This window comes from Scyliorhinus canicula, chromosome 7, assembly GCF_902713615.1.
Source record: "Scyliorhinus canicula chromosome 7, sScyCan1.1, whole genome shotgun sequence".
NCBI classification, from domain to species: domain Eukaryota; kingdom Metazoa; phylum Chordata; class Chondrichthyes; order Carcharhiniformes; family Scyliorhinidae; genus Scyliorhinus; species Scyliorhinus canicula.
In genome coordinates this window covers 191,320,480-191,343,216 of record NC_052152.1, presented here as the reverse complement: position 1 = coordinate 191,343,216, position 22,737 = coordinate 191,320,480, and the positions used below count along the sequence as shown (strand labels likewise).

General features: G+C 45.0%; 1 protein-coding gene across 3 annotated transcripts in view; it reads right to left on the bottom strand.

The window, feature by feature from the left end:
- The window catches only part of LOC119969645 (eyes absent homolog 2-like), a 293,262-nt gene that overhangs the window by 149,977 nt on the left and 120,548 nt on the right, over nucleotides 1–22,737 (bottom strand). For 2 of the 3 annotated variants that reach the window (XM_038803556.1, XM_038803557.1), the window contains exons 5-6: nucleotides 20,856–21,007; nucleotides 16,973–17,095 (exon numbers count right to left, since the gene is read on the bottom strand). In XM_038803556.1, the coding sequence (XP_038659484.1) occupies nucleotides 16,973–17,095; nucleotides 20,856–21,007 (275 nt within the window). The remainder of the gene's footprint in view (nucleotides 1–16,972; nucleotides 17,096–20,855; nucleotides 21,008–22,737) is intronic. The other variant, XM_038803558.1, reaches the window with a different exon arrangement.

Sequence of the window (22,737 nt, the reverse complement as noted above, 5' to 3'; positions counted from 1 at the left end):
GACACAGGAACAAGATCGTCGCTCCCGGAGTCACGGACGACCACCGCTCCGACGTCGCCGGCACCGCTGCGCAGGTCAAGCAGGACATCGAAGGCGCCCACTCGACTGATTGAATCGATGTGACCTACGGGTGGACTTCTGCCTGCGGATGGACTCTTGTGATTTTTCTTTTGTTCTTTACCTGTTCCCCCATTTCCCCCCTCCCTCTAATTGTGCACACTGTACATAGTTATTGTTTTTCCTTTTGCACATAAGTTACGGGTCAGTGGGCAGCTATCGATTCAACGGTGCGACCTAAACATCTCTAGTCATACTACCAGTTTCACGTACTCACGGGACACCACCCCCCCTCATGCCCGCGTTCCCCTCCCCCCCTGCTTCATTTTCAACAAGGGGTGAATGTGGTAGTATGACTAGGGGTATTACGGTACCTTAGAAGTGAGCTGCTGTTGGTGCAGAGGACTCGCTGCCCATTGGCCCAGGTAAGTTTGCAATTATGATGCCATTAGACATGACTTAGGATGTGTTGGTTGGAGAAGTAGGCTGCAAGGGTTGGGCACACTGGATATGTGGAGCTTGTTCAAGGAACAGCTATTGCATGTTCTTGATAAGTACGTACCAGTCAGGCAGGGAGGAAGGGGTCGAGCGAGGGAACCGTGGTTTACCAAAGAAGTGGAATCTCTTGTTAAGAGGAAGAAGGAGGCCTATGTGAAGATGAGGCGTGAAGTTTCAGTTGGGGCGCTTGATATTTACAAGGAAGCGAGGAAGGATCTAAAGAGAGAGCTGAGACAAGCAAGGAGGGGACATGAGAAGTCTTTGGCAGGTAGGATCAAGGAAAACCCAAAAGCTTTCTATAGGTATGTCAGGAATAAAAGAATGACTAGGGTAAGAGTAGGGCCAGTCAAGGACAGTGGTGGGAAGTTGTGTGTGGAGGCTGAGGAGATAAGCGAGATACTAAATGAATACTTTTCGTCAGTATTCACTCAAGAAAAAGATAATATTGTGGAGGAGAATGCTGAGACCCAGGCTATTAGAATAGATGGCATTGAGGTGCGTAGGGAAGAAGTGTTGGCAATTCTGGACAAGGTGAAAATAGATAAGTCCCCGGGGCCGGATGGGATTTATCCTAGGATTCTCTGGGAAGCCAGGGAAGAGATTGCTGAGCCTTTGGCTTTGATTTTTAGGTCATCATTGGCTACAGGAATAGTGCCAGAGGACTGGAGGATAGCAAATGTGGTCCCTTTGTTCAAGAAGGGGAGTAGAGATAACCCCGGTAACTATAGGCCGGTGAGCCTAACGTCTGTGGTGGGTAAAGTCTTGGAGAGGATTATAAAAGATACGATTTATAATCATCTAGATAGGAATAATATGATTAGGGACAGTCAGCATGGTTTTGTGAAGGGTAGGTCATGCCTCACAAACCTTATCGAGTTCTTTGAGAAGGTGACTGAACAGGTAGACGAGGGTAGAGCAGTTGATGTGGTGTATATGGATTTCAGTAAAGCGTTTGATAAGGTTCCCCACGGTCGTCTATTGCAGAAAATACGGAGGCTGGGGATTGAGGGTGATTTAGAGATGTGGATCAGAAATTGGCTAGTTGAAAGAAGACAGAGAGTGGTAGTTGATGGGAAATGTTCAGAATGGAGTTCAGTTACGAGTGGCGTACCACAAGGATCTGTTCTGGGGCCGTTGCTGTTTGTCATTTTTATAAATGACCTAGAGGAGGGCGCAGAAGGATGGGTGAGTAAATTTGCAGACGACACTAAAGTCGGTGGAGTTGTAGACAGTGCGGAAGGATGTTGCAGGTTACAGAGGGACATAGATAAGCTGCAGAGCTGGGCTGAGAGGTGGCAAATGGAGTTTAATGTGGAGAAGTGTGAGGTGATTCACTTTGGAAAGAATAATAGAAATGCGGAATATTTGGCTAATGGTAAAATTCTTGGTAGTGTGGATGAGCAGAGGGATCTCGGTGTCCATGTACATAGATCCCTGAAAGTTGCCACCCAGGTTGATAGGGTTGTGAAGAAGGCCTATGGTGTGTTGGCCTTTATTGGTAGAGGGATTGAGTTCCGGAGCCATGAGGTCATGTTGCAGTTGTACAAAACTCTAGTACGGCCGCATTTGGAGTATTGCGTACAGTTCTGGTCGCCTCATTATAGGAAGGACGTGGAAGCTTTGGAACGGGTGCAGAGGAGATTTACCAGGATGTTGCCTGGTATGGAGGGAAAATCTTATGAGGAAAGGCTGATGGACTTGAGGTTGTTTTCGTTAGAGAGAAGAAGGTTAAGAGGTGACTTAATAGAGGCATACAAAATGATCAGAGGGTTAGATAGGGTGGACAGCGAGAGCCTTCTCCCGCGGATGGAGGTGGCTAGCACGAGGGGACATAGCCTTAAATTGAGGGGTAATAGATATAGGACAGAGGTCAGAGGTGGGTTTTTTACGCAAAGAGTGGTGAGGCCGTGGAATGCCCTACCTGCAACAGTAGTGAACATGCCAACATTGAGGGCATTTAAAAATTTATTGGATAAGCATATGGATGATAAGGGCATAGTGTAGGTTAGATGGCCTTTAGATTTTTTCCATGTCGGTGCAACATCGAGGGTCGAAGGGCCTGTACTGCGCTGTATCGTTCTATGTTCTATGTTCTATGTTCTAAGTCATGGCCGACTGGCTGAGAGGTAGGTAGCTCCACCTACAATGCGGGATATAAGAACCCGTGCTTCCCGGCAGTCGGCCATTCTTCTGTACGTCTGCTGCCGGGCACACATCTTGTGTATTAAAGCCTATCATTTGGATCTCATCTTCGTATCGTGTCCAATTGATGGTGCATCAGTCTGATAATTCTGTGCCATGAATTTTATTTGCCATTTATCAGCCTAGGCCTAAATGTTGTCCAGATTTATGTCTGCATGCTTCATTATTTGTCATTTCTTATTTCAGAGCACTTAGAAAAGTTGGAAGTATAGGGATGGATTCCGAGTGCAGCAATTGCACCATCAGTAGAAGTAGCTAATGGGAATCTTGGCAACACACCAATTCTAACACAATCAAATGTATGAAGTGTGATGTTGTACTATGCTTCATCTAGGCCAGAGTTTAAATAGCTGTGCACTATCCAAACACTCATAACCAAACTCTTGCATCAGCAAATGATTTAAATACAATTTGTTTCACATTATGTGCAAATAACATAGATTATTGCTTTTACAAACACTCAAAAATTGGTCCTTTGTCATTTCATAGAAACATATAAAAGTTTGTGGAATTGTCCTGCTGTGTAATTACTGTTCAGTCTGTGCATTGGTGCATTGCTAATAGCACTAACCACTTTCCTGTGAAGCTTTGAATTTAAAGCTCAGGATTGGAAAGTATTATTCTTTTAGTGAATGAACCCTTTTCCTTTCCTTCTTTGCAAAGCTTTCTTATGATACAATTTAACTTCTGGATTTCCATTGCATTGGTAATACTTTCTGTCAAGACATCTCTAATGGTAAAGGCAGCCAGTTACACTAGTCAATGAAACGATACTCTGAATTGAATCTAACAATTCAAAAGAGGAATAAAAATAGTCAATGAGTAATTGAATTGCTATTTTCATTTTCTTTCTGGCTGTAAAATGACTTTATGTGGATCTTAACATATAAACACTCAATTCCTTTCTCTGCTACTTTGATAGAGTTCAACCCATTCCAAATAAGCAAGCAACTTCTCAAAATTGTAGGCAAAGGATGAATTAAACCTCCGTACTCTAATATTTGTGTAGCATCATTTGTGCATTGATTAGTGTAAGTCTTAGGCTTTTAATCTCAGGAGTATTTCTCACTGTAGTTTGATAGTTTTATTTTTCTTGCAATAATTTTGGAGGGATGCGCTTTCGTATCTTTGCTGGACCTTCTGAAAAACATAATGGTAACCAAATTCTCCTTGTTGTCATATATTTCCCAATTCTGATGAACCTGGATCTCATTTCCCACATTATGCATTTTAACGCTGTGGCAAATAGTTTCACGGGGAACCGACACAGTTTCACGCTTATAATGAAACAGTAAAGGTGATTATTTCTGCTACATTTAAAGTCGACCCGTGTTTGTTTGAACACTTCTGAACCTGATGGGGTGATTTTCTGCAGTGATTTTTTATCATGCTGTTTAAAAAGAGAGGTTTGACCTCTTCTGAAGGAAGCGGTTGCTCTCGTGCTGTGTTCACCACCGTTGCAGTCTCACAGACTGTGCCAAATGAGAACCATGTGTAGAGCGAGAGGCCAAGAGGACACAGGAGTTTATGGTGGCTTTGCTTTTAAATTATATATGGCAGAAGTTTAGCTGTTGCAATAAGTTATAAAAGGAGTTCAGAAGTATCTGGAGATCTGATGCATGGGGAGAGGGCTGCTTTCTGATGTGAACTTTTATTTTTAGGGAAAAAAAGAGCAACCTCCTTTTTGGTGAGGTCAGAGTTCAGCCTTGCAGAGTTCCTAAAGGCTCCATAAAAAAGAGCTTTTCAGCTGTTTGAAGCAGGCCTGCTAAGAGAAATTGATAGATCCCATGAGAAAGACTTGTCTTCTCCTCCTAAGGGTGGACCTGCAGTTGGATTTTCATGAAGGATTAATTTGCTTTTAAGTCCCTTTACAAGATATAGTATCTCTAGAGGTAAAGGGTTGGACTCTCGAAAAGAGAGCTTAAGTTTAAATTCCAGCCATGTGTCAATTATATACAGATGATTGAGGTGTAGATAAATTGAGGAAGATGAGATTGTGGCAGATGTACAGATCCTGTTGGCGAATCGTAAAGCAGAACTGGCTAGTGACATTGTTTGCTGAAGAAAAAAAACTTAGCAATGAGAGACCTGACCATCTTACTCTTCAGTTAAAGGATGATATTGTACCTCTGAAGATCGAAAATAAAATAGATTTCCAGTCTTATTGATTGTGTCCATTTAATGTCTGGGAAGCAAAAACTTACAATTGGTCATGTCCAAGGAGCTTACTGAGGTGCGAAAGTGATTAATGATGGCTTGTCAGCCTTATGTATTAACATTTCAGTCAGTTACTACCCAAATACTGGGCTGGATAATACAGACGGGCACGCCCCCCCCCCCCCCCCCCCCCCCCCCCATAAACAACATTAGCATGGAACTGACTGCTGCACTTGGGTTTAAGGGAGGGAGTGGGTTGGAAGGAAGGGGGGAGGGAGGGATTTAAACTAAGGGATCAGGAAAGAACAGTCCATGAAGAGTGCCCTTTAAACATTTATGTTAAAAAAAATTGAGCTTCCCACCCGAACGTGCTACACAAGCTAAATGTTTTATAGCTTGGGTGGAATATATTTGGGGTCAATTGAGTAGACAATAAGCCGTATTGACCCTTAATTATTTATTCAAATATGACAGGTGGGCTTTCGGTTCCATCACACATCCGCTCTCTGGATTATGGGGGAGAGCTTGGGGAGGGTGATGGGACGGGCGCCCACCCTATTCTACTCGCCCCCCCCCCCCACTCGAATACACGCCCGCAGGAGGCACGTAAAATTCAGCCCACATTGTATAAAGTTGGGCACCCTTGTCATTTTGTCAAGACTTGTAGAAAATCTATCAGTTCACAAGATATCCGTAGAGTCAAAATTAAGTTAACCACCCCTTTCATTTTTAAAAGTGTGTTAGGAATCAGTCAGGAATAACCAACAAATCTGAAAGGAATAAAATGTTGACACTCAAGGAGCAAAGACGAGATCTCCATCTCTTCCTAGTTTGTACGATTCCTGTTGCCTTAACTCATGGATGGGTAATCAAAAATATGCCCTTTGTATCACACCGAGTTTCTGAAATGTAAACTAATTGAAGTTATCAGTTCCATTTTTGACTGCAATGGAGAAGGTAGAAATGATGACAAGCTGGATTGCAGAATTTTAATGAATATTGAATTTACTGTGGAATTAGGTGTGCAGTGTTAGTGAAATTTGAACCTTTGGGAGTGCCCCCGTCACCTATATCTTGGGGCACACTGCAGCGAAAAGGCAATAGAATTCGGTGTCACTGTGAAGCCTATGTAAGTAATGCCACCTTTTGAAATACCAAGGGCAAAATGTTCTACTCCTGTCAGTGATGGGAATCGTGGGGCGGGGCAGCGAGATTTGGTGGGAGGCCAAAAATCAGTTTCCTGATGTCAGGAAATTAAGTTCTCCAGACCTTTACGATCGGATAAACGCGGGTCGAATATCCCACGGAATTATCTTGAATGCCCCATTTGCATCTTGTTAAAAGGGCAACACACTGGAATCTGCTTTCCATCCCCAACTCTCAGCGTCCTGCCAATGGGAACTTAAAATGCTCTATTTCACAACTGTATAGAAGTGGCGTGCACCTGGCCAGGTAGACCTCTTCCTGGATCTTCAGTTTACTAGACGTTGGTTTCACCTTCCTTTCACAGCGTCCTTGAGAGATATCAGCTACCTGTCACACATGCTGCACACCAAGGCACCAAGGCAGGGCGCAGGGGAAGGGTGAGCCCGGGCCAGGATTGTTGTGGGCCAGGTTAGGTGGTGGGGGAGGGGGGGGGGGGGGGGGGGGGGGGGGGGGAAAGAGAGGCGCAGTGGGCTTGGGGAACAGAGTGGAAGAGTGAATAACTGTCTGGGTCCCATTCCAGATGTTGGAGCCTATATAGGCGATCTCCGAGTGAGCCACTTGCTGCCCGCCCCACAATATTAGCATGCATAATTAATAAGCGGCATAATAAAATCCATAGCTAATTGGCAGCATAATTAATGAGCTAAACAGCACCGAGATCCTGTGGGCAGAATTTTCGCAAGAATGGTAAAGTGTCAGGTTCAGTCAAAAAACTGGCATAAAAGCAAATTACTGTGGGTGCTGGAATCTGAAACCAAAAGAGAAAATGCTGGAAAATCTCAGCAGGTCTGGCAGCATCTGTAGGGAGAGAAAAGAGCTAACGTTTCGAGTCCAGATGACCCTTTGTCAAAGCTAAAAGACATGGATAGTGGGAAATATTTATACTGTGGGGTGAGGGAATGAAAGGTGAGAGTCATGGCCACAGAAACCAAGGGAAAAGAGTGCTATTGGCAGTCCCCAGAGAGAACAAAAGGTGTGAAAGGCCAAACAGCAGAAAAACTAACATCAGAGGGTAAACTGTGACAGATGTGGGTGGGAAGGGAGAAGCAAAGAGGAGAAAAGGTAAGGAAAGGGGGGATAAGGTAGGGAGGGATATATATATATATATATATATAAAAAGAAAGACAAGAAACAAATAAAATGTAAAAGACAGTTAAAATGTAATGGAATGAAAGGGGTCGAGGTGGGCTAGAGCTAATCTGAAGTTGTTGAATTCTATGTTGACACCGGAAGGCTGTAGCGTGCCTAACCGGAAGATGAGATGTTGCTCCTCCAGTTTACCTGAGCTCCACTGGAACATTGCAGCAGGCCAGGGTCTTGTGTTAAAATGGCAAGCAACGGGAAGGTCAAAGTCTGAATGCGCACCGACTGAAGGTGCTCAGCAAAGCAAAATCCCAGTCTGGTGTATTTCTTTGCAGAGAAACAGGCAGGTTTCCCAATGAGATCGTTCCACACTTTGCCATTTTTTTGCAGGGGTGTGTGTTTTGCGTCGTCATTGTGAGTGTCAGGGCATAAACATGCCAGTAATCCAGGTTTCAAAAGGATGTCCCAAACTCCAAGTGAAACTAAAGACCTCCCCCCAACGGAAATCGGACCCCAACCCCCATTGAGGGCATGTTCCCCGCCCCCGAACATAGATCGCTGGCATTAACCCACTCCCCCCTGAACATAGATCGCCTCGCCGGCATTTGAGAATTGGGGCGCTCCAAATGGGTCGCCCTTTATGCACCGCCCTTCCAATTCCTGCCCCCTTCATATCCCATGCCTCTTCAGATCCCCCACCCACGGTCTCACCCTTCCCCTTCAGGTCCCACCTCCTGCCACTGACCGGTTGGTCCCAGGACACTCCGCTCCATGTCCCCGACCACCAAGTGGTTTCAGTGGCCTCTGAGCCCCCCAGGGTGGTCGGCACGTCTACTCTCTGTTTATGGAGACCGGTTGATTACTGCCAGTGCCACATCATGCCGGCGGATAGGAAAATTTATTCTTCCTGGAAGATTCGATGTTAAGCCGATTTTGAATATTAAAATGCATTTAAATAAATGGTAATCGGGTTCATGCCCTCGCTGGGTGTGAACCTGGTTACATCTGCTGGGAGGGCCTGCAACATCGCAAACTCTTTCACGCCTGCCGTTTTGGATTTGGATTTTGTTTATTGTCACGTGTACCAAGGTACAGTGCAAAGTATTTTTCTGCGAGCAGCTCAACGGATCATTAAGTACATGAAAAGAAAAGAAAATACATAACAGGGCAACACAAGTTTGAGGTCTCTCTCTGGAATTTTCCCAACACAGCGGGATTTGGGCCGGGCGCAATGAAGCCAGAAAATGGCAACCCTTATGTGTTCAGCAGCTTGCTCTCCAGCGGAAGTCCCTCTGACTTTCACTACCGCTAACACAAGTCAACTTTCATGAGTCACTACTTCTCCCATGGCAATGAGGCGAAGATTAGACATATGTACTAGGGGCACTCCCACCCCCCCTACCCCCAACTCACAGACGTCAGCCTCTCCCCCGCCCTCCCACCACACCCCCCTCCCCCAATGGGGCCCCTCAGAGGACCCACCCCGGCACTGCCATGCTGGCACTGCCACCCTGGCACTGCCACCCTGGCACTGCCACCCTGGCACTGCCACCCTGGCACTGCACGTCAGTGAGCCGTGTGCTGTCATGTACTGCGATTATTTTGAAACATTCTGATGTTTTTAGCTTTCCTTTCAAGCCGGTTATAGATCTTGCAACCAACTAACTTTCTCTTTGTGATTGGAATCGTAATGTTTTTATATGTCTCCCCTACTCTTTATTTTCCCCAATTTCTCCAAAATGTTCATTTGTCTATTAGTCTTCAGTCTTGGAGAAGAATTGTGCCTGAAACATTGACTAGTCTTTTCTTTCCTCAGATGCTGACAGATGATAACATTCAATCCCACTCTCAAATATATATTTATTTAACCATTTTTTTCAAAATAGGTAACCAAAGTAAAATGTATTATTTTTGCTCAGATACTATTCCATATGTTCATTATTTGGCAAAGAAATCTCAATAAATTAACGAAAAGTCAAGATGCCTTTCCTGCCTCCAAAACCTTTTTCCTGTTCTGATATTTGTGTCATATATTGAACATTTTTTCCTATACGCCTACATTTATCTCGGAAGCTGTCTAAGCACAACATCCATTTTTGGAACCACAAAGCCATATCAAAGGTCCTGGCCATGGGGTATTGAGGGAGTGAACGAGAGAGTCAGGCACTGTTCTATTGTTCCCCAATCTGCTAATGAAGTGTGCAGACTGAACAAATGTTTTTTAAAGGCTGTAAATGAGTTTCCATACTGTTTTGCTGCATATACTTATTTTACAGGGGCCTTTTGCTAATATTTCCTGCAATGGGAGTTCACGAGTAGACCAGGAAACACGTGTAACTCCCTCTATAGGCCACTAAAACAATAACAGATTTTCCCTTCAAGGATATTCTGAACCACACATTCCTCCCCAACCCATGATTTTCCCTTATTCTTCGTTTGGTGTCTTCAACAAGTAAAACATTATGGGCGCGATCCGATGGCCACGCTGCATCAGAAAAGCAGCTCTCCGCAGCGCAGCATGGCCGATAAAAACTGGGAGACCCCGCTCCCGGGATCTATCCGGCTCGCAACGCCTCGCAAGATCCAACGAGATCTCGCAAGACGTTGCGATCTAAATCCTACCCATTGTAGGTGGGATCACGTTTTGGCAAATCTGCATATTAGAGCGAGACAGCTAGTCTCACTCTAATGTGCAGATTCCGGAGGTACCTTAGACATTGGGGTTACCACTTTCATGTCAGAGACCTTGGGCAAGTGCTGTTCAGCACTGGTTCCCACAAATGGGAACCAGCTGGAATGGCACATGTGGGGGTCTCCCGGGGATCAGAGGCCCCAGCTGCATGCCCTTTGGGAAGGGTGGTGTCCTGGTGCTGCTGGAGCCACCTGGGCACCCTGACAGGGCCAATGTGGCACTGCTGGCTGGCATGGACACTGCCAAGCTGCTGTCTTTTGTGTGCGTGATTGAGCTGTGGGTTGGAGTGGCTGGGCTGGGGACCCTCCCATAGTGCTGGGGGGGAATTTGGGGGCTTCAGAGACCTGGATGCCATTCCGCTCGCCGGAACTCCCCAGTGTCGCGAGAGAGTTCCGATCTCTGAAGCCCCCTGTACAAGACAGGGCAATGTGTGGCCTCAGCAGGCCCCTTATCCAAGGTGACACGTATTGAATAGCCAAGTGTTTCTCGGTACCGTGAGTGCTGGGAAACACTTGACTAAACGTGCTCACTCTGGGGCTTTGTTCCCTTTTGGGGAATGATGCCAGTTCATTGGAAAAGCAACCCACTCTCCACTTCCCCAGTGAATGAGTGGGCCCACATCAGACCGTTGTAATTCCAAGGGTTACTGCTTCTGCCCTCTAAGCTGAAGCTTTACAATGCATCATCACCATTATTTTCTATTGTCAATTCAGCTAACTGATGTTTCATGAATTCTATTTAAAAATCCTCACACATAGAACTTTATTAAGCATCTTCTAGCCATTACCAGGTGCAAGGGTTAGGCAAAAGAGGTCAACACACCAGGTCTCCATCCCTACTGGTTAGCTTCGGGGTTTCTGGGACTTCCCTCTGCGAGGGAGCGTAGTATTTGCACCTGTGATAGCTGTCGGACTTATTTTATGGATGCAGGAAGACGGTAGTGGGTCTTGTGCTAGTGGCTTCCCTCAGATAGGGTGGTGTGAGGGGGAGTGCCTACCAAGCTGGATGATATACAGCTCCCTTTTTATTTGGCAATGTTGTGGTTCTCCAACAGCAATCAAAGAACCCCAGGACTTGCAGTTGGACTTTAACCCTTCAACACCTTTGTTTCCTGACACTGGAGCCTGTTGAGTGGCACAGTGGTTAGCACTGCTGCCTCAAGGTACCAGGGACCCGGGTTGAATTCCAGCCTTGGGTGACTGTGTGGAGTTTGCACGATCTCCCCGGGTCTGCCTGGGCTTCCGCCGGGTGCTCCCGTTTCCTCCCACAGTCCAAAGATCTACAGGTTAGGTGGGATTACAGGATAGGGCGGGGAGTAGGCCTAGGTAGGGTGCTCTTTCGTAGGGTCAGTGCAGACTCAGTGGGCCGAATGGCCTCCTTCTGCACTGTCGGGACAATATTCTGTTCTGGGGAACCTGCCAGGCATGGGACTGGTCCACATTAATGGAAGGAGCCATCAAATTTGGGTGTAGGTCAACAAAGGCAGGCTCAGTGCATTACAGGCCATGCTGTATTTGTTCATTGTTGGGGCAGAGAGGGGCTAGGAAAATAAGCCCCATATCTCCAAGATAGCTCATGTCCACTAAGCATCAAATCCTTAACTTTTAGACACAATGCTGACTTCACTTTATGGTCTCCACATTAAGAATGAACATTGCTTATCTCCACCAGGGCAACAATTGGAGAACTATTACACCTCTTTGGCTAGAGAGGGGCAAAGGTCAATCATGGATCAGTGCTATATATTCATTCATCGCAATGAAACTGAACATCCTTGAACACCAGGCGAGGACAGAATCAGGTCTTCAAGTGGCGACCTGTATAATCATGGGCGGGATTCTCCTATTCGGCGGCAGAGTGTCCACACCGTCGGAAACGCCGTCGCTGGGAGTACTGATTCAGCACGGCGCTGGAGCTCCAGCCACCCATCCCGGTGTGAACTGTGCGCCGCGGGATCCGCGCATGCGCAGTGGCGCCGACGTCAACGAAGGAATGTGCAGTGGTGCCGGCGCCAACACACGCATGCGTGGTGACCTCCCTCAACGCGCCGGCCCCGACGCAACATGGCGCGGGAGTACAGGGGCCGGCGCGTAAGAAAATAGGCCCTGGAAGCGAGAGGCCGACCCACCTATCGGTGGGCCCCGATCGCGGGCCAGGCCCCATCAGAGGTCCCCCCCCCCCCCCAACCCTGCGACCAGGTGTGGACGGCGCCGGCGGGACTCAGCCTTTTTAGAGCTGCCGCTCGGCCCGGAGAATCGGCAGCCCAGCCGCATAGAGTGACCCACAACCAGCACAGCGCCAAATGTGCCTGCGCCAATGGCGCCGATTCTCCTCTCCGCGGAGAATCGCATGCCGGCGTCGGGGCGGCGTGGCCCAGTTGCGGGGATTCTCCGGCCTGGCCCCGGGCTGGGAGAATCCCGGCCCAAGATCTTCTACCACCACTCATTGTTTTAAAAATACACCAACTTGCTGAATGTTGGAGAATTGACTAGAAACTAGTCCAGAAAAACTAAGGAGGTAAGTGATAGAAGTCACTTGAGGAAAACATTGGTCGGCTGCCAGCATCTGTACAATAGTTTCCACTTGAATCAGTGCCCTCACAGAGGAAGAACTTGAAGGATAACACATTGGACGTTGTTTATAGCATCAAACTACTGGATAGAATGGTCTTCAGCCCAATAGACACAATGCATTCCCCTGTATCATACACTATTATATTTAACAAGATGCAAATATATTCCTTAGTTACACACTTTGGAATGAATATTTTGGAATTTAATTATTTATATATTCTCTGCAGTTTTTCCCTTATGCCAATGCAATATTTTTGATTTTTCATCTGTATTCAGGCGGGGAGAAATGATCGCACCTTTGACGAACTTAAGACATCCCAAAATGCTTAATAGCCAATGAAATACACAAAAAGTGTGTCACTTCTAGGAAATAGAAGTGTTCTCATAAAAATCTGTCCTGGTCCACCCACGTCAACGCTACTACCAAGAAAGCACAACAGCGCCTATACTTCCTCAGGAAACTAAGGAAATTCGGCATGTCCACATTAACTCTTGCCAACTTTTACAGATGCACCATAGAAAGCATCTTATCTGGCTGCATCACAGCCTGGTATGGCAACTGCTCGGCCCAATAACGCAAGAAACTTCAGAGAGTCGTGAATACAGCCCAGTCCATCACACAAACCTGCCTCCCATCCATTGACTCCATCTACACCTCCCGCTGCCTGGGGAAAGCGAGCAGCATAATCAAAGACCCCTCCCACCCGGCTTACTCATTCTTCCAACTTCTTCCATTGGACAGGAAATACAGAAGTCTGAGACAATGCACAAACAGACTCAAAAACAGCTACCTCCCCGCTGTTACCAGACTCCTTAACGACCCTCTTATGGACTGACCTGATTAACACTACACCCCTCTATGTTTCACCCGAAGCCGGTGTTATGTAGTTACATTGTGCACCTTGTGTTGCCCTATTATGTATTTTCTTTTCTTTCCTTTTCTTTTCATGTACTTAATGATCTGTTGAGCTGCTCGCAGAAAATACTTTTTGCTTTACCTTGGTACACATGACAATAAACAAAATCCAAATACGACAGCCCAATTTGAGCACAGTAAAGCCAGAAACAACAACAACATAATAATGGCCAGTAAACCTGTTTCTTGTGCTGTTGGATGAGGCATAAATTGCCATGGTCTTAGCTAATACCTGGGCAATTGTAAGTTTGAGCTCACACTGGCTGATTGTTAGTTAAAGCTGAAGCTGCTTGATGGCCTCTCATTCGAGCAGCACTGAGTCATTTATGTGATATTACTAAAACGGCAATAAATTCGAACCCACACGAGTACAATGGAAACAGTAGTCACTTTATCATTTGCAATTGGAAGCTGTTATTGAAAAGCTGAGGGCTGTTAACTGTGACATTGCACACCTGGTGCTATGGCAGCTTTGTACAATGGAGTTTAATTGAACAGTTTAATTTAACTTGGCCAAGTGGAGGCATGTTAAAGCGTTATTGCTCTGTGTTTGTGTGGGTGTAAATTCTGAAAAAAATGAGCTAATTTCATGTGTTGGCCAATGCGGTCCTTGCAAGGAACTGTTATTTCTTTCATCCTCAGCCAGCTTAGACGATCAGATCAGTTTTATTTTCAATATAAAGTTGAATTTTTTTTCCATGTGCTTTGGAATGTAGCTGCCATTTTAGACTCATTACAAACTAAAAGTTTTGCTCCCTTCTCTTGAACAGTTCTCCAGATTAATTACATTATCCGGAGCAATCTGCATCACAATTGCTGCTGCTGTGATGCTTCAGAGTTTGAAAATTAAACTTATTTAAAATGTTTGCCTTGACATTTGTCAAGTTCCAAATGCCGCTTCTAATGGATCAAGTGATTAGGGAAGTAACTAAGCCACACAGATGAGGAAAGTCTCAACCTTGGCCCCAGTTTGAGCTGAATTAGTGGATCTCAACACAAGGTGTGGTTTTGATGCTGTGACTGGTCCCGGTGCTTAGGGTTTACTTAAGAGACGGGAGCAGGAGTAAACCGTTCAGCCATTCAATAAGATCAGAATGTGAAAGTGGCTTCAACGTCACTCTTCTGAATCGGGCAATCCCGATTAAGAGAGGTGGGGTTACTGGGGTTATGGGGATAGGGTGGAGGTGCTGACCTTGGGTAGGGTGCTCTTTCCAAGAGCCGGTGCAAACTCGATGGGCCGAATGGCCTCCTTCTGCACTGTAAATTCTATGATCATCTATGATGCCGTTTAAAATTGCCGCCGCGATCTTCCAGCAAACGCAGCTCCTCAGTGCAGAAAATGGGGCTAAGTGCGGCCTGGTCGGGGAGTTCCCTGCTGCGGCCCACAATCTACCCGGTTGGCAGTCAGGTAGCAGGGTGTTTCTCGGTGCTCTGACAAGCTTGTGTGTATTGGTGGTGGCCCCATAGCCTGGAGACATCCGGCTATAAAACCTCCTAAAACTAAAAATGATGGTTGATGTAAAGCTGACCAAAGCAGCATTGTTGTGACCTCATATGTAACAAGTGAGGAAACAAGCACAGGTGGATTTTAGAGGAAATTAGTTGGTAAATATCAGTATTGTGATAGTGTGCATTTGAGCCTAATTATTTTTCCTGCCCTTTTAGTACGAGTCTCAGATTATGCTTTAAAGCAGTTGGACACCAAAATATGCAACATGTTCGGAGAGCAATACATTTTATGCACCTAATCACATTGATATAATATATATATATGATTAACTGTACTATATTTTCATTTGAATACAATTGTTCAATGAAATCTTAAATGGCTATGAAACAAAGATTGCTAAATTATTTGTTTAAGTGCCTTGGAACGTTTCGCTACATTAAAGGTGCTGCATGAATGCAAGTTGTTGCTATTTCAAATCCTTGTTTATATCCTTATTAATCCAAGAAAAATTTCAATGGCTACATGTCTTGGATAACTTCATGAGCATTTGTTAGCCTTCATTTACTTGTCTATAATATTTAATGACCTCAAATCCATTAAGCAAACTTGGCTAAAATGCTTGGAAAAGTACGAGCGGAATTGAAGTGGAGCGACTGGTGTAATAGACCGCCTATTCAGTACATGTCTTGTTGTATGAGCAGCTGGGAGAAAATGCTGTGAAGATGTTATCAGTTAATGAAGGATTCTAAATCTCACACCATTTCATGGAAGCTGTATTTGAAAATTAATGAGGACGGATTCCTTTCGGTGTGCGATATTTCCTGTGTTCTTGAGTGAACGTTTGATGGGTGAGAGGAAGGGAGCCAGAGTAACAGGGAGAGAGAATCAGACGAAGATTAAGAGACACCCCACATTTGTTGAAGTTTCCTTGGAGCGGCTCCTGTTTTCGCAAAGTCATGGTGGAAGAAGAAGCAAAGTTCTACGGAAATTGCAGCCATTGTGAACAAGAAGAAGTGGAGGAGAATTGGCAAAAAGTAATTGAGTAATTACAAATTCCATTGCACATTAATTATTGACTATTGAGTAGCATCGGAATAAGGAGCACTTTGTGATGTCTATTTTAAATGTTTGCACATGGTCGTGACATAATTCATTGTTTTGCATCAGCTCTCCCTGTAATGTGCTGTTCAAGATGTGTACTTATTGTCCCAGAAAATCTGCAGCAAGTATTTTGGCAGAATAACCGATGATGTAATGCATAGCAATGCAGGAAATTTCCATTTCCATGCACTCTTTTATACTGGACCAAATTTTAAATCCCATACCTCTTTCTTTTTTAAAATAAATTTAGAGTACCCAATTATTTAAGGGGCAATTTAGCGTGGCCAATCCACCTAACCTGCACATCTTTGGGTTGTGGGTGTGAAACCCACGCAGACACGGGGAGAATGTGCAAATTCCACACGGACAGTGACCCAGGGCCGGGATTCGAACCCGGGTCCTCAGCGCCGTAGTCCCAGTGCTATCCACTGCACCACCATGCTGCCCCAAATCCAAATCTCACCCATCAATGAGGCTATCTTTTCCCACCTCAAAGACATTGTCCGTCTGTGCCTTTGTCTCAGCTCGCTGCCAGTGAAACCATCATCCAATTGTCTTGACTTCTCTAATGAGCATTCTCATTTGCTTCTGCTATCACGTCCGCCCTCACTATCTAAGTTGAATCCATCCCTCAAATGCATTGAATCCAAACTCTTTGTCCTGATGTACAGAATTCTGCATGGTCCATACTCTCCTTCAGTGCTATGGGTGCTGGTTTCCTTTGTATCTTTCTTTCTTCCAGCCTAACTCAGTTTGTTCCCCTGTAAAATGCTCAACTGAGAAAGTGTCCACCTTGATGCCTCTCTTTCTACCCGAATCCCTGAACACCTGCCTCTGTATATCTTGATTCCCCTCCTGGGTTTCTTCGGCCACTATTTCCATCCTATGATGAGGGAATCACATAAATGCAAGTTGTTCATCCATGTTTATTACCAATTATCAATATTATGGTCCAAGGTCACTCTGAAAATTCAACATAGGTTCCTGAACAAGTCAATGATCGCAAAGTATTTTTTTGAGAGCCGGCTAATACTGACCATGCATCTGGTAGCTGTAAGGTGTCTGGCCTGGCGAAGGTGTACTGAAACTGGTGCCATAGCCGAGAAATCCCGTCTGTCCTGGTGAGTGTGCCTGACTCAGGCCATCTTCTGTCTTGATGCCTGATTCAAAGGCACATTGTTATTTCAGGAAGGCGTGAACCAAAATGCATGCATACTCCTGTGCATCCACTCACAAATGCACCTCGAAACATTCTTTTAAGTAACTCTTTCAACAGTTATTTTCAACAAGGTCGGTTGAAAACACCTTTTGATTTCAAATTAACACTGAGTAGACCGTCCTGTTTTGAGAGAACCTAGTCTTAAAATATTGCACCCTTCCTTTCCTATCTCCTTACATCCGGTGTAGACATCCTGCCAGATTTCTTAGATTGCCTACCTGAGCTCTCAATAGAGGTGTGATGATGTTAATGCACTTCACTGTGGTCTCTTTAGAGCAGGGGTGGGCAAACTACGGCCCGCGGGCCGCATGCGGCCCGCCAAAGGTATTTCTGCGGCCCACCAAGTCATTAAAAAATAAAAAAATAAAAATTGTTTTCAAAAAAATTTTTTTTTTTTTTTTTTAAATTTTTTTTTTAAGGTTAATGGGGGGGGCTGTTGGGTTACTTACTGGTATAGGGTGGATACGTTGACTTGAGTAGGGTGATCATTGCTCGGCACGTCGAGGGCCGAAGGGCCTGTTCTGTGCTGTACTGTTCTATGTTCTATATGAGGCGCCCAGAATCATAACCGGGTGAAGTAATTATTTTACTTAATATACTATGCGGCCCTTTGTGAATTGTGAATTTCTGAATGTGGCCCTTGCACGGAAAAGTTTGCCCACCCCTGCTTTAGAGCATGTATTTTTGTATTCATGTACTCGAGTTTTCAGACCCAGGGGTTGTTTTTGATTTTTAAACCTTACAAGGTACGGTCATATATTCTGTAACTTGCAGTGCATGATCTCATCATGGAGTCATGGAGTGTGTTGTGAAGAATTCAGAAATGACTGAGCGGTCGAAAGTAACTGTGCATCCTGTTGACAGTGAGCAAAACAGCCATGTTATGCTGGTGCTGGAAGGGGTGGGCACCTGAGATGGAAGTCGTGTTGATCATGTAGATTGAAATCTGATCGAGGTGAACAATTCCCTTGCTCTCCTGTAAAATTCTTTACCTGGCGACTACCTACCTATGGTGCCTCTTGGTTAATATAGGAAGGTCATACATGGCTGTCAAAATCTAGCCTGTCCTACAAAAAGGTTGGGTGTTGAGAATCAAAGAGAAGCAACTTTGAGTCACCCTCAAAACCAAACTGAGGGTTGTGCAGTTAACTGAGCGTTGTGCAGTTAGCTGAGGGTTGTGCAGTTAACTGAGCGTTGTGCAGTTAACTGAGCGTTGTGCAGTTAACTGAGGGTTGTGCAGTTAACTGAGCGTTGTGCAGTTAACTGAGGGTTGTGCAGTTAACTGAGGGTTGTGCAGTTAGCTGAGCGTGTGCAGTTAACTGAGGGTTGTGCAGTTAACTGAGGGTTGTGCAGTTAACTGAGGGTTGTGCAGTTAACTGAGCGTTGTGCAGTTAACTGAGATTTGTGCAGTTAACTGAGATTTGTGCAGTTATGCGAGTGTAGCTAGCTAATCTTCACACAGTAAGTGAAAACTCACCTATTGCCTCTTTGGTACAGTGCCGTCTCTATACAAATCGACTCATGGAATATTACAGCACAAAAGGAGGCCATTCTGCCCATTGTACCGGTACTGACTCTTTACTAGAGCTATCCAGTTAATTCCAATCTCTTTCTTCATGATCTGAGTTTTTCCCCCCCTCCCTTCAAGTATTTAGTCAATTTACTTTTGAATGTAAATATGAAAACTGCTTCCATCACGCTTTCAGGCAGTAGATTTCAGATTCTACATCTCCTTCTTCGGGTCTTATATTAGCCCTGCTGCTCGTACACTCTCAGGGTTGGGAAGGGAGCTGCATTTTCGTGACCTGACTCTCGTTTGCTCTGTCCTGTGCTGCCCCTCCTCCATGACATTGGTAAACAAGGGTATGGAATGCCAGACTGCTCCTGTGGAGCCCTGAGTGGGGTTGGGGGAACCATGAGTGTTGATAACCTGCAGGTGGTCTGACTCTGTCACAATCAAAGAGAAGCAAACGCAGCTGTGTGCGTCGGCAGAAAGAAAATTCACAAAGTGTTTCCCGGACTCAGAAATAGTTAATGAAACTCTCCACATTCTTCAGGCTCACACATTCCCCCATTCTGTCTGTCTCAGCTTTTTAAAGGCAACAAAATCCTTGGTCTGATTTACTGAGTGCGGTGTGCATGCAAAGCTAGGGCCTGCTGTGTCACTGGTACTTTGTAGCACAGTGGTTACCACAGTTGCTTCACAGCGCCAGGGCCCCGGCTTGGGTCACTGTCTGTGCAGAGTCTGCATGTTCTCCCAGTGTCTGTGTGGGTTTCCTCCGGGTGCTCCTATTTCTTCCCACATGTCCCGAAAGACGTGCTTGTTAGGTGAATTGGAATTTCTGAATTCTCCCTCAGTGTACCTGAACAGGCGCCGGAATGTGGCGACTAGGGGATTTTCACAGTAACTTCATTGAAGTGTTAACTTAAGCCTACTTGTGACAATAAAGATTATTATACATGTAGATAAGGACGCTCAAGTCTTGGCAGAGGGGTTGTAGGAAGGACCAATAAGCATGAGGACACTTGGATGGCGACAATTCCCTCGTGGAATACCAGTTAGCTTCTGCCCAATTCTATTGCCAGAAATTATTTGGCTCAATTATGTGCAACTCTGTTCATGGATGTTAATGTCTACTTTTCAGATCTTCGAGTTTCAACCCCACCTTTCACTTGAATCTGCCTGCTTCAGTTTTGTCATTTTTAATCTGAGTTTGTGTACGGGCACCAAGGTTTGGCAGCTCATCGTGGCCTTGCTGCTAGCATGTTTCTGCTGGCCAACCATGAAGTGATATTAAGTCATCCTCAATCCCGAGTGACTGCCAAGGAAGGATATTACTCTAGAACATAGAACAGTACAGCACAGAACAGGCCCTTCGGCCCTCAATGTTGTGCCGAGCCATGATCACCCTACTCAAACCCACGTATCCACCCTATACCCGTAACCCAACAACCCCCCCCCCCCCTTAACCTTACTTTTATTAGGACACTACGGGCAATTTAGCATGGCCAATCCACCTAACCCGCACATCTTTGGACTGTGGGAGGAAACCGGAGCACCCGGAGGAAACCCACGCACACAGGGGGAGGACGTGCAGACTCCACACAGACAGTGACCCAGCCGGGAATCGAACCTGGGACCCTGGAGCTGTGAAGCATTTATGCTAACCACCATGCTACCCTGCTGCCCCTAGGGAGTCTATACTGAGACATATCTCCTCTTAAGAAGCATTCAAAGTAGCTTGTGAAATCATGGAGTTTTCTTGGTGTTTGGCAAGAGACAATGGAGATTGTCAAATGCTCTAGCTCCAGCATCCCTTCTTTTCAACCAATTCCATTGAAATATTTAAATCTGACATACGACATCTGGAGTGCAACAAACAATTCCAAACTTACACATAAACAGGTATCTAATTATTGTAAGGTCACCTGCATATAATGGATTTTTGTCTTCATAACTTTATTCCTAGTATAGAATCCTTACGAGCACTCAAAACAAGAACCAGGAGGGTTGAGGTCAGAACGATAAAGTGTTATCTTCTGCCTTATAATGTATCCCTTTTCACATTTATAAATCAAAGTAGTCTATGGGCCAAAGACTCGATCAGATGGGCTTTATTTTCATTAATGAGGCTGACCTTAATTTACTTTTAACAACTATGGAGATTCTGCTTGAAGTGTCCTGTCTGAGAAAAACTAACCTTTGTACTCACTGTAAGGTAATCCATAGGGTTGACTTGGAGGTGGGTACGTAGCATAAGGAGCAGCTTGCTGAATTCCCGCTGTGTACTGCGTTTGCCCATAGGCCGCCATGGCGTGGAACGAGGGTGTAGGAATAATGTGTGGATATGATCTGATTAGGATAAACAAAAGATAAATAAATCAACTGGTATCCATTACATGTGCTCATAAATTATTTGGCTTTGTCAAGTACATTAGAGTGATTAGATTGTTGGTAGAGGGAATGGAAGGGTTTCATTGGGCGATCAGGGTATTTACTGAATGACATAGCGACAGCGACTGTTGATGGGAAATAAAAAGTCCCATGAGCAGGTGGAAAATACTTTTATTGCAAAACTTGCCAAAAGAAAAATGTACCCAGTACATAACCCTCAAACTTGTAATGAACTCAGACCTGTGATTTTATATGAAGTTGAGCTGGTCAGTTTCTTCTTTAGCATGCTAATAGAACACCCATTCCATAATCTCCTCATTCATTACTGCCAAAGCCACACGTCCATGAGGTAACATTCACAGTTCCTTGAAGAATTTGATTTTCATCCCAGAACATTTTGCCAGGGAACAAATATGACCCTGCATGACCTGGAGTAACAATAAAACGAATGGACTCAAAGGAAAGGTAGGTGGCACAACCAGGAATGGACTTTAATCTGGACCATAGGAGGCACCTGGTGAATGGTGGGAAGCGGTCAGCATTGTAAGAATTGAATTAACAGATAAACGGGGGAGGGATTAGAAATGGACTTGGATTGGACAGGGGATTGAAATGCGGGGAGGGCAACAGAACCACCCTGGAAACGAGTGGAACGGGAATACAGAAAGCACATGGAGTTTTCATGGAATGAAAATTGATCTTTTAAGCAACAGACACAGTTTAAATTCCTGCAGCTATGAAAATACCAATTATGCTGTAACACTGAAAAATTACACATTTCACAAGCGAAGGGTGATTTGTGATTCTGGCAAAAATAAAGATTTATCCAGGTATTGGTTTCCGCCATCGTGCTGGAGTAAAATAAGAGTTTGAGAAGCAGCCTCGCAGGAATGCAGGTCATTTTGATATCAATGCTACAGGTGAAAGTCACTTTGCCTCCGTTTGTTGTCAAATGCTCGAGGCCAAGATCCTCGATAATCTAGGGCAGGTAGGGAGGAGCGTCAAGAACCAGAGGACACCAATTTAAGGTGATTGGCAAAAGAAGCAATAATGACATGAAGGAAAATGTTTTGATGCATCGAATAGTTAGGATCCAGAACGCACTACCTGAGAGCCTAGTGCAGGCAGATTCAATCGTGGCTTTCAAAGGAGAATTGAGTAAAGAGAGAGCGAAAACTGCAGGACGACAGGGAAAAGGTGGGGGACGTGGCACTTGGTGAATTGCTGGTACAGAGACGATGGGCTAAATGGCCTCTTTTTGTGCTGCAAATATCCTATGGTTCTAATCTTCATTATTGATAATGAGGATAATTAGCTGCACTAATAGTCACAAATTGCAGACCGCGTTTCCAATTAGCCCTCTAATCTTAACAGGTCGGTTGTTAAAGAGGTGCCCAATGCAAAAACTTCAGATCTCAGGCAAACCATTAAAAAAAAACTCTTAGAATCTTCTAACCAGCCAAAAATCTTTGTTTAGGAAATAGAATACTGCAAGTGTTTAAATAGGCAATTAAAAAACAATTCATTTAAGGTACAGACTATGGGTGACTGGTATTTCAGTAAAATGTAGACAAACCATAGGACAAGTCAGAAATAGTAGTGTAAACTCTTATTTTTACCGTTGAGCAATGAAGAGGTGGCACGGCGGCACAATGGTTTGCTCAGCTGCCTCACAGCACCGGATTCGA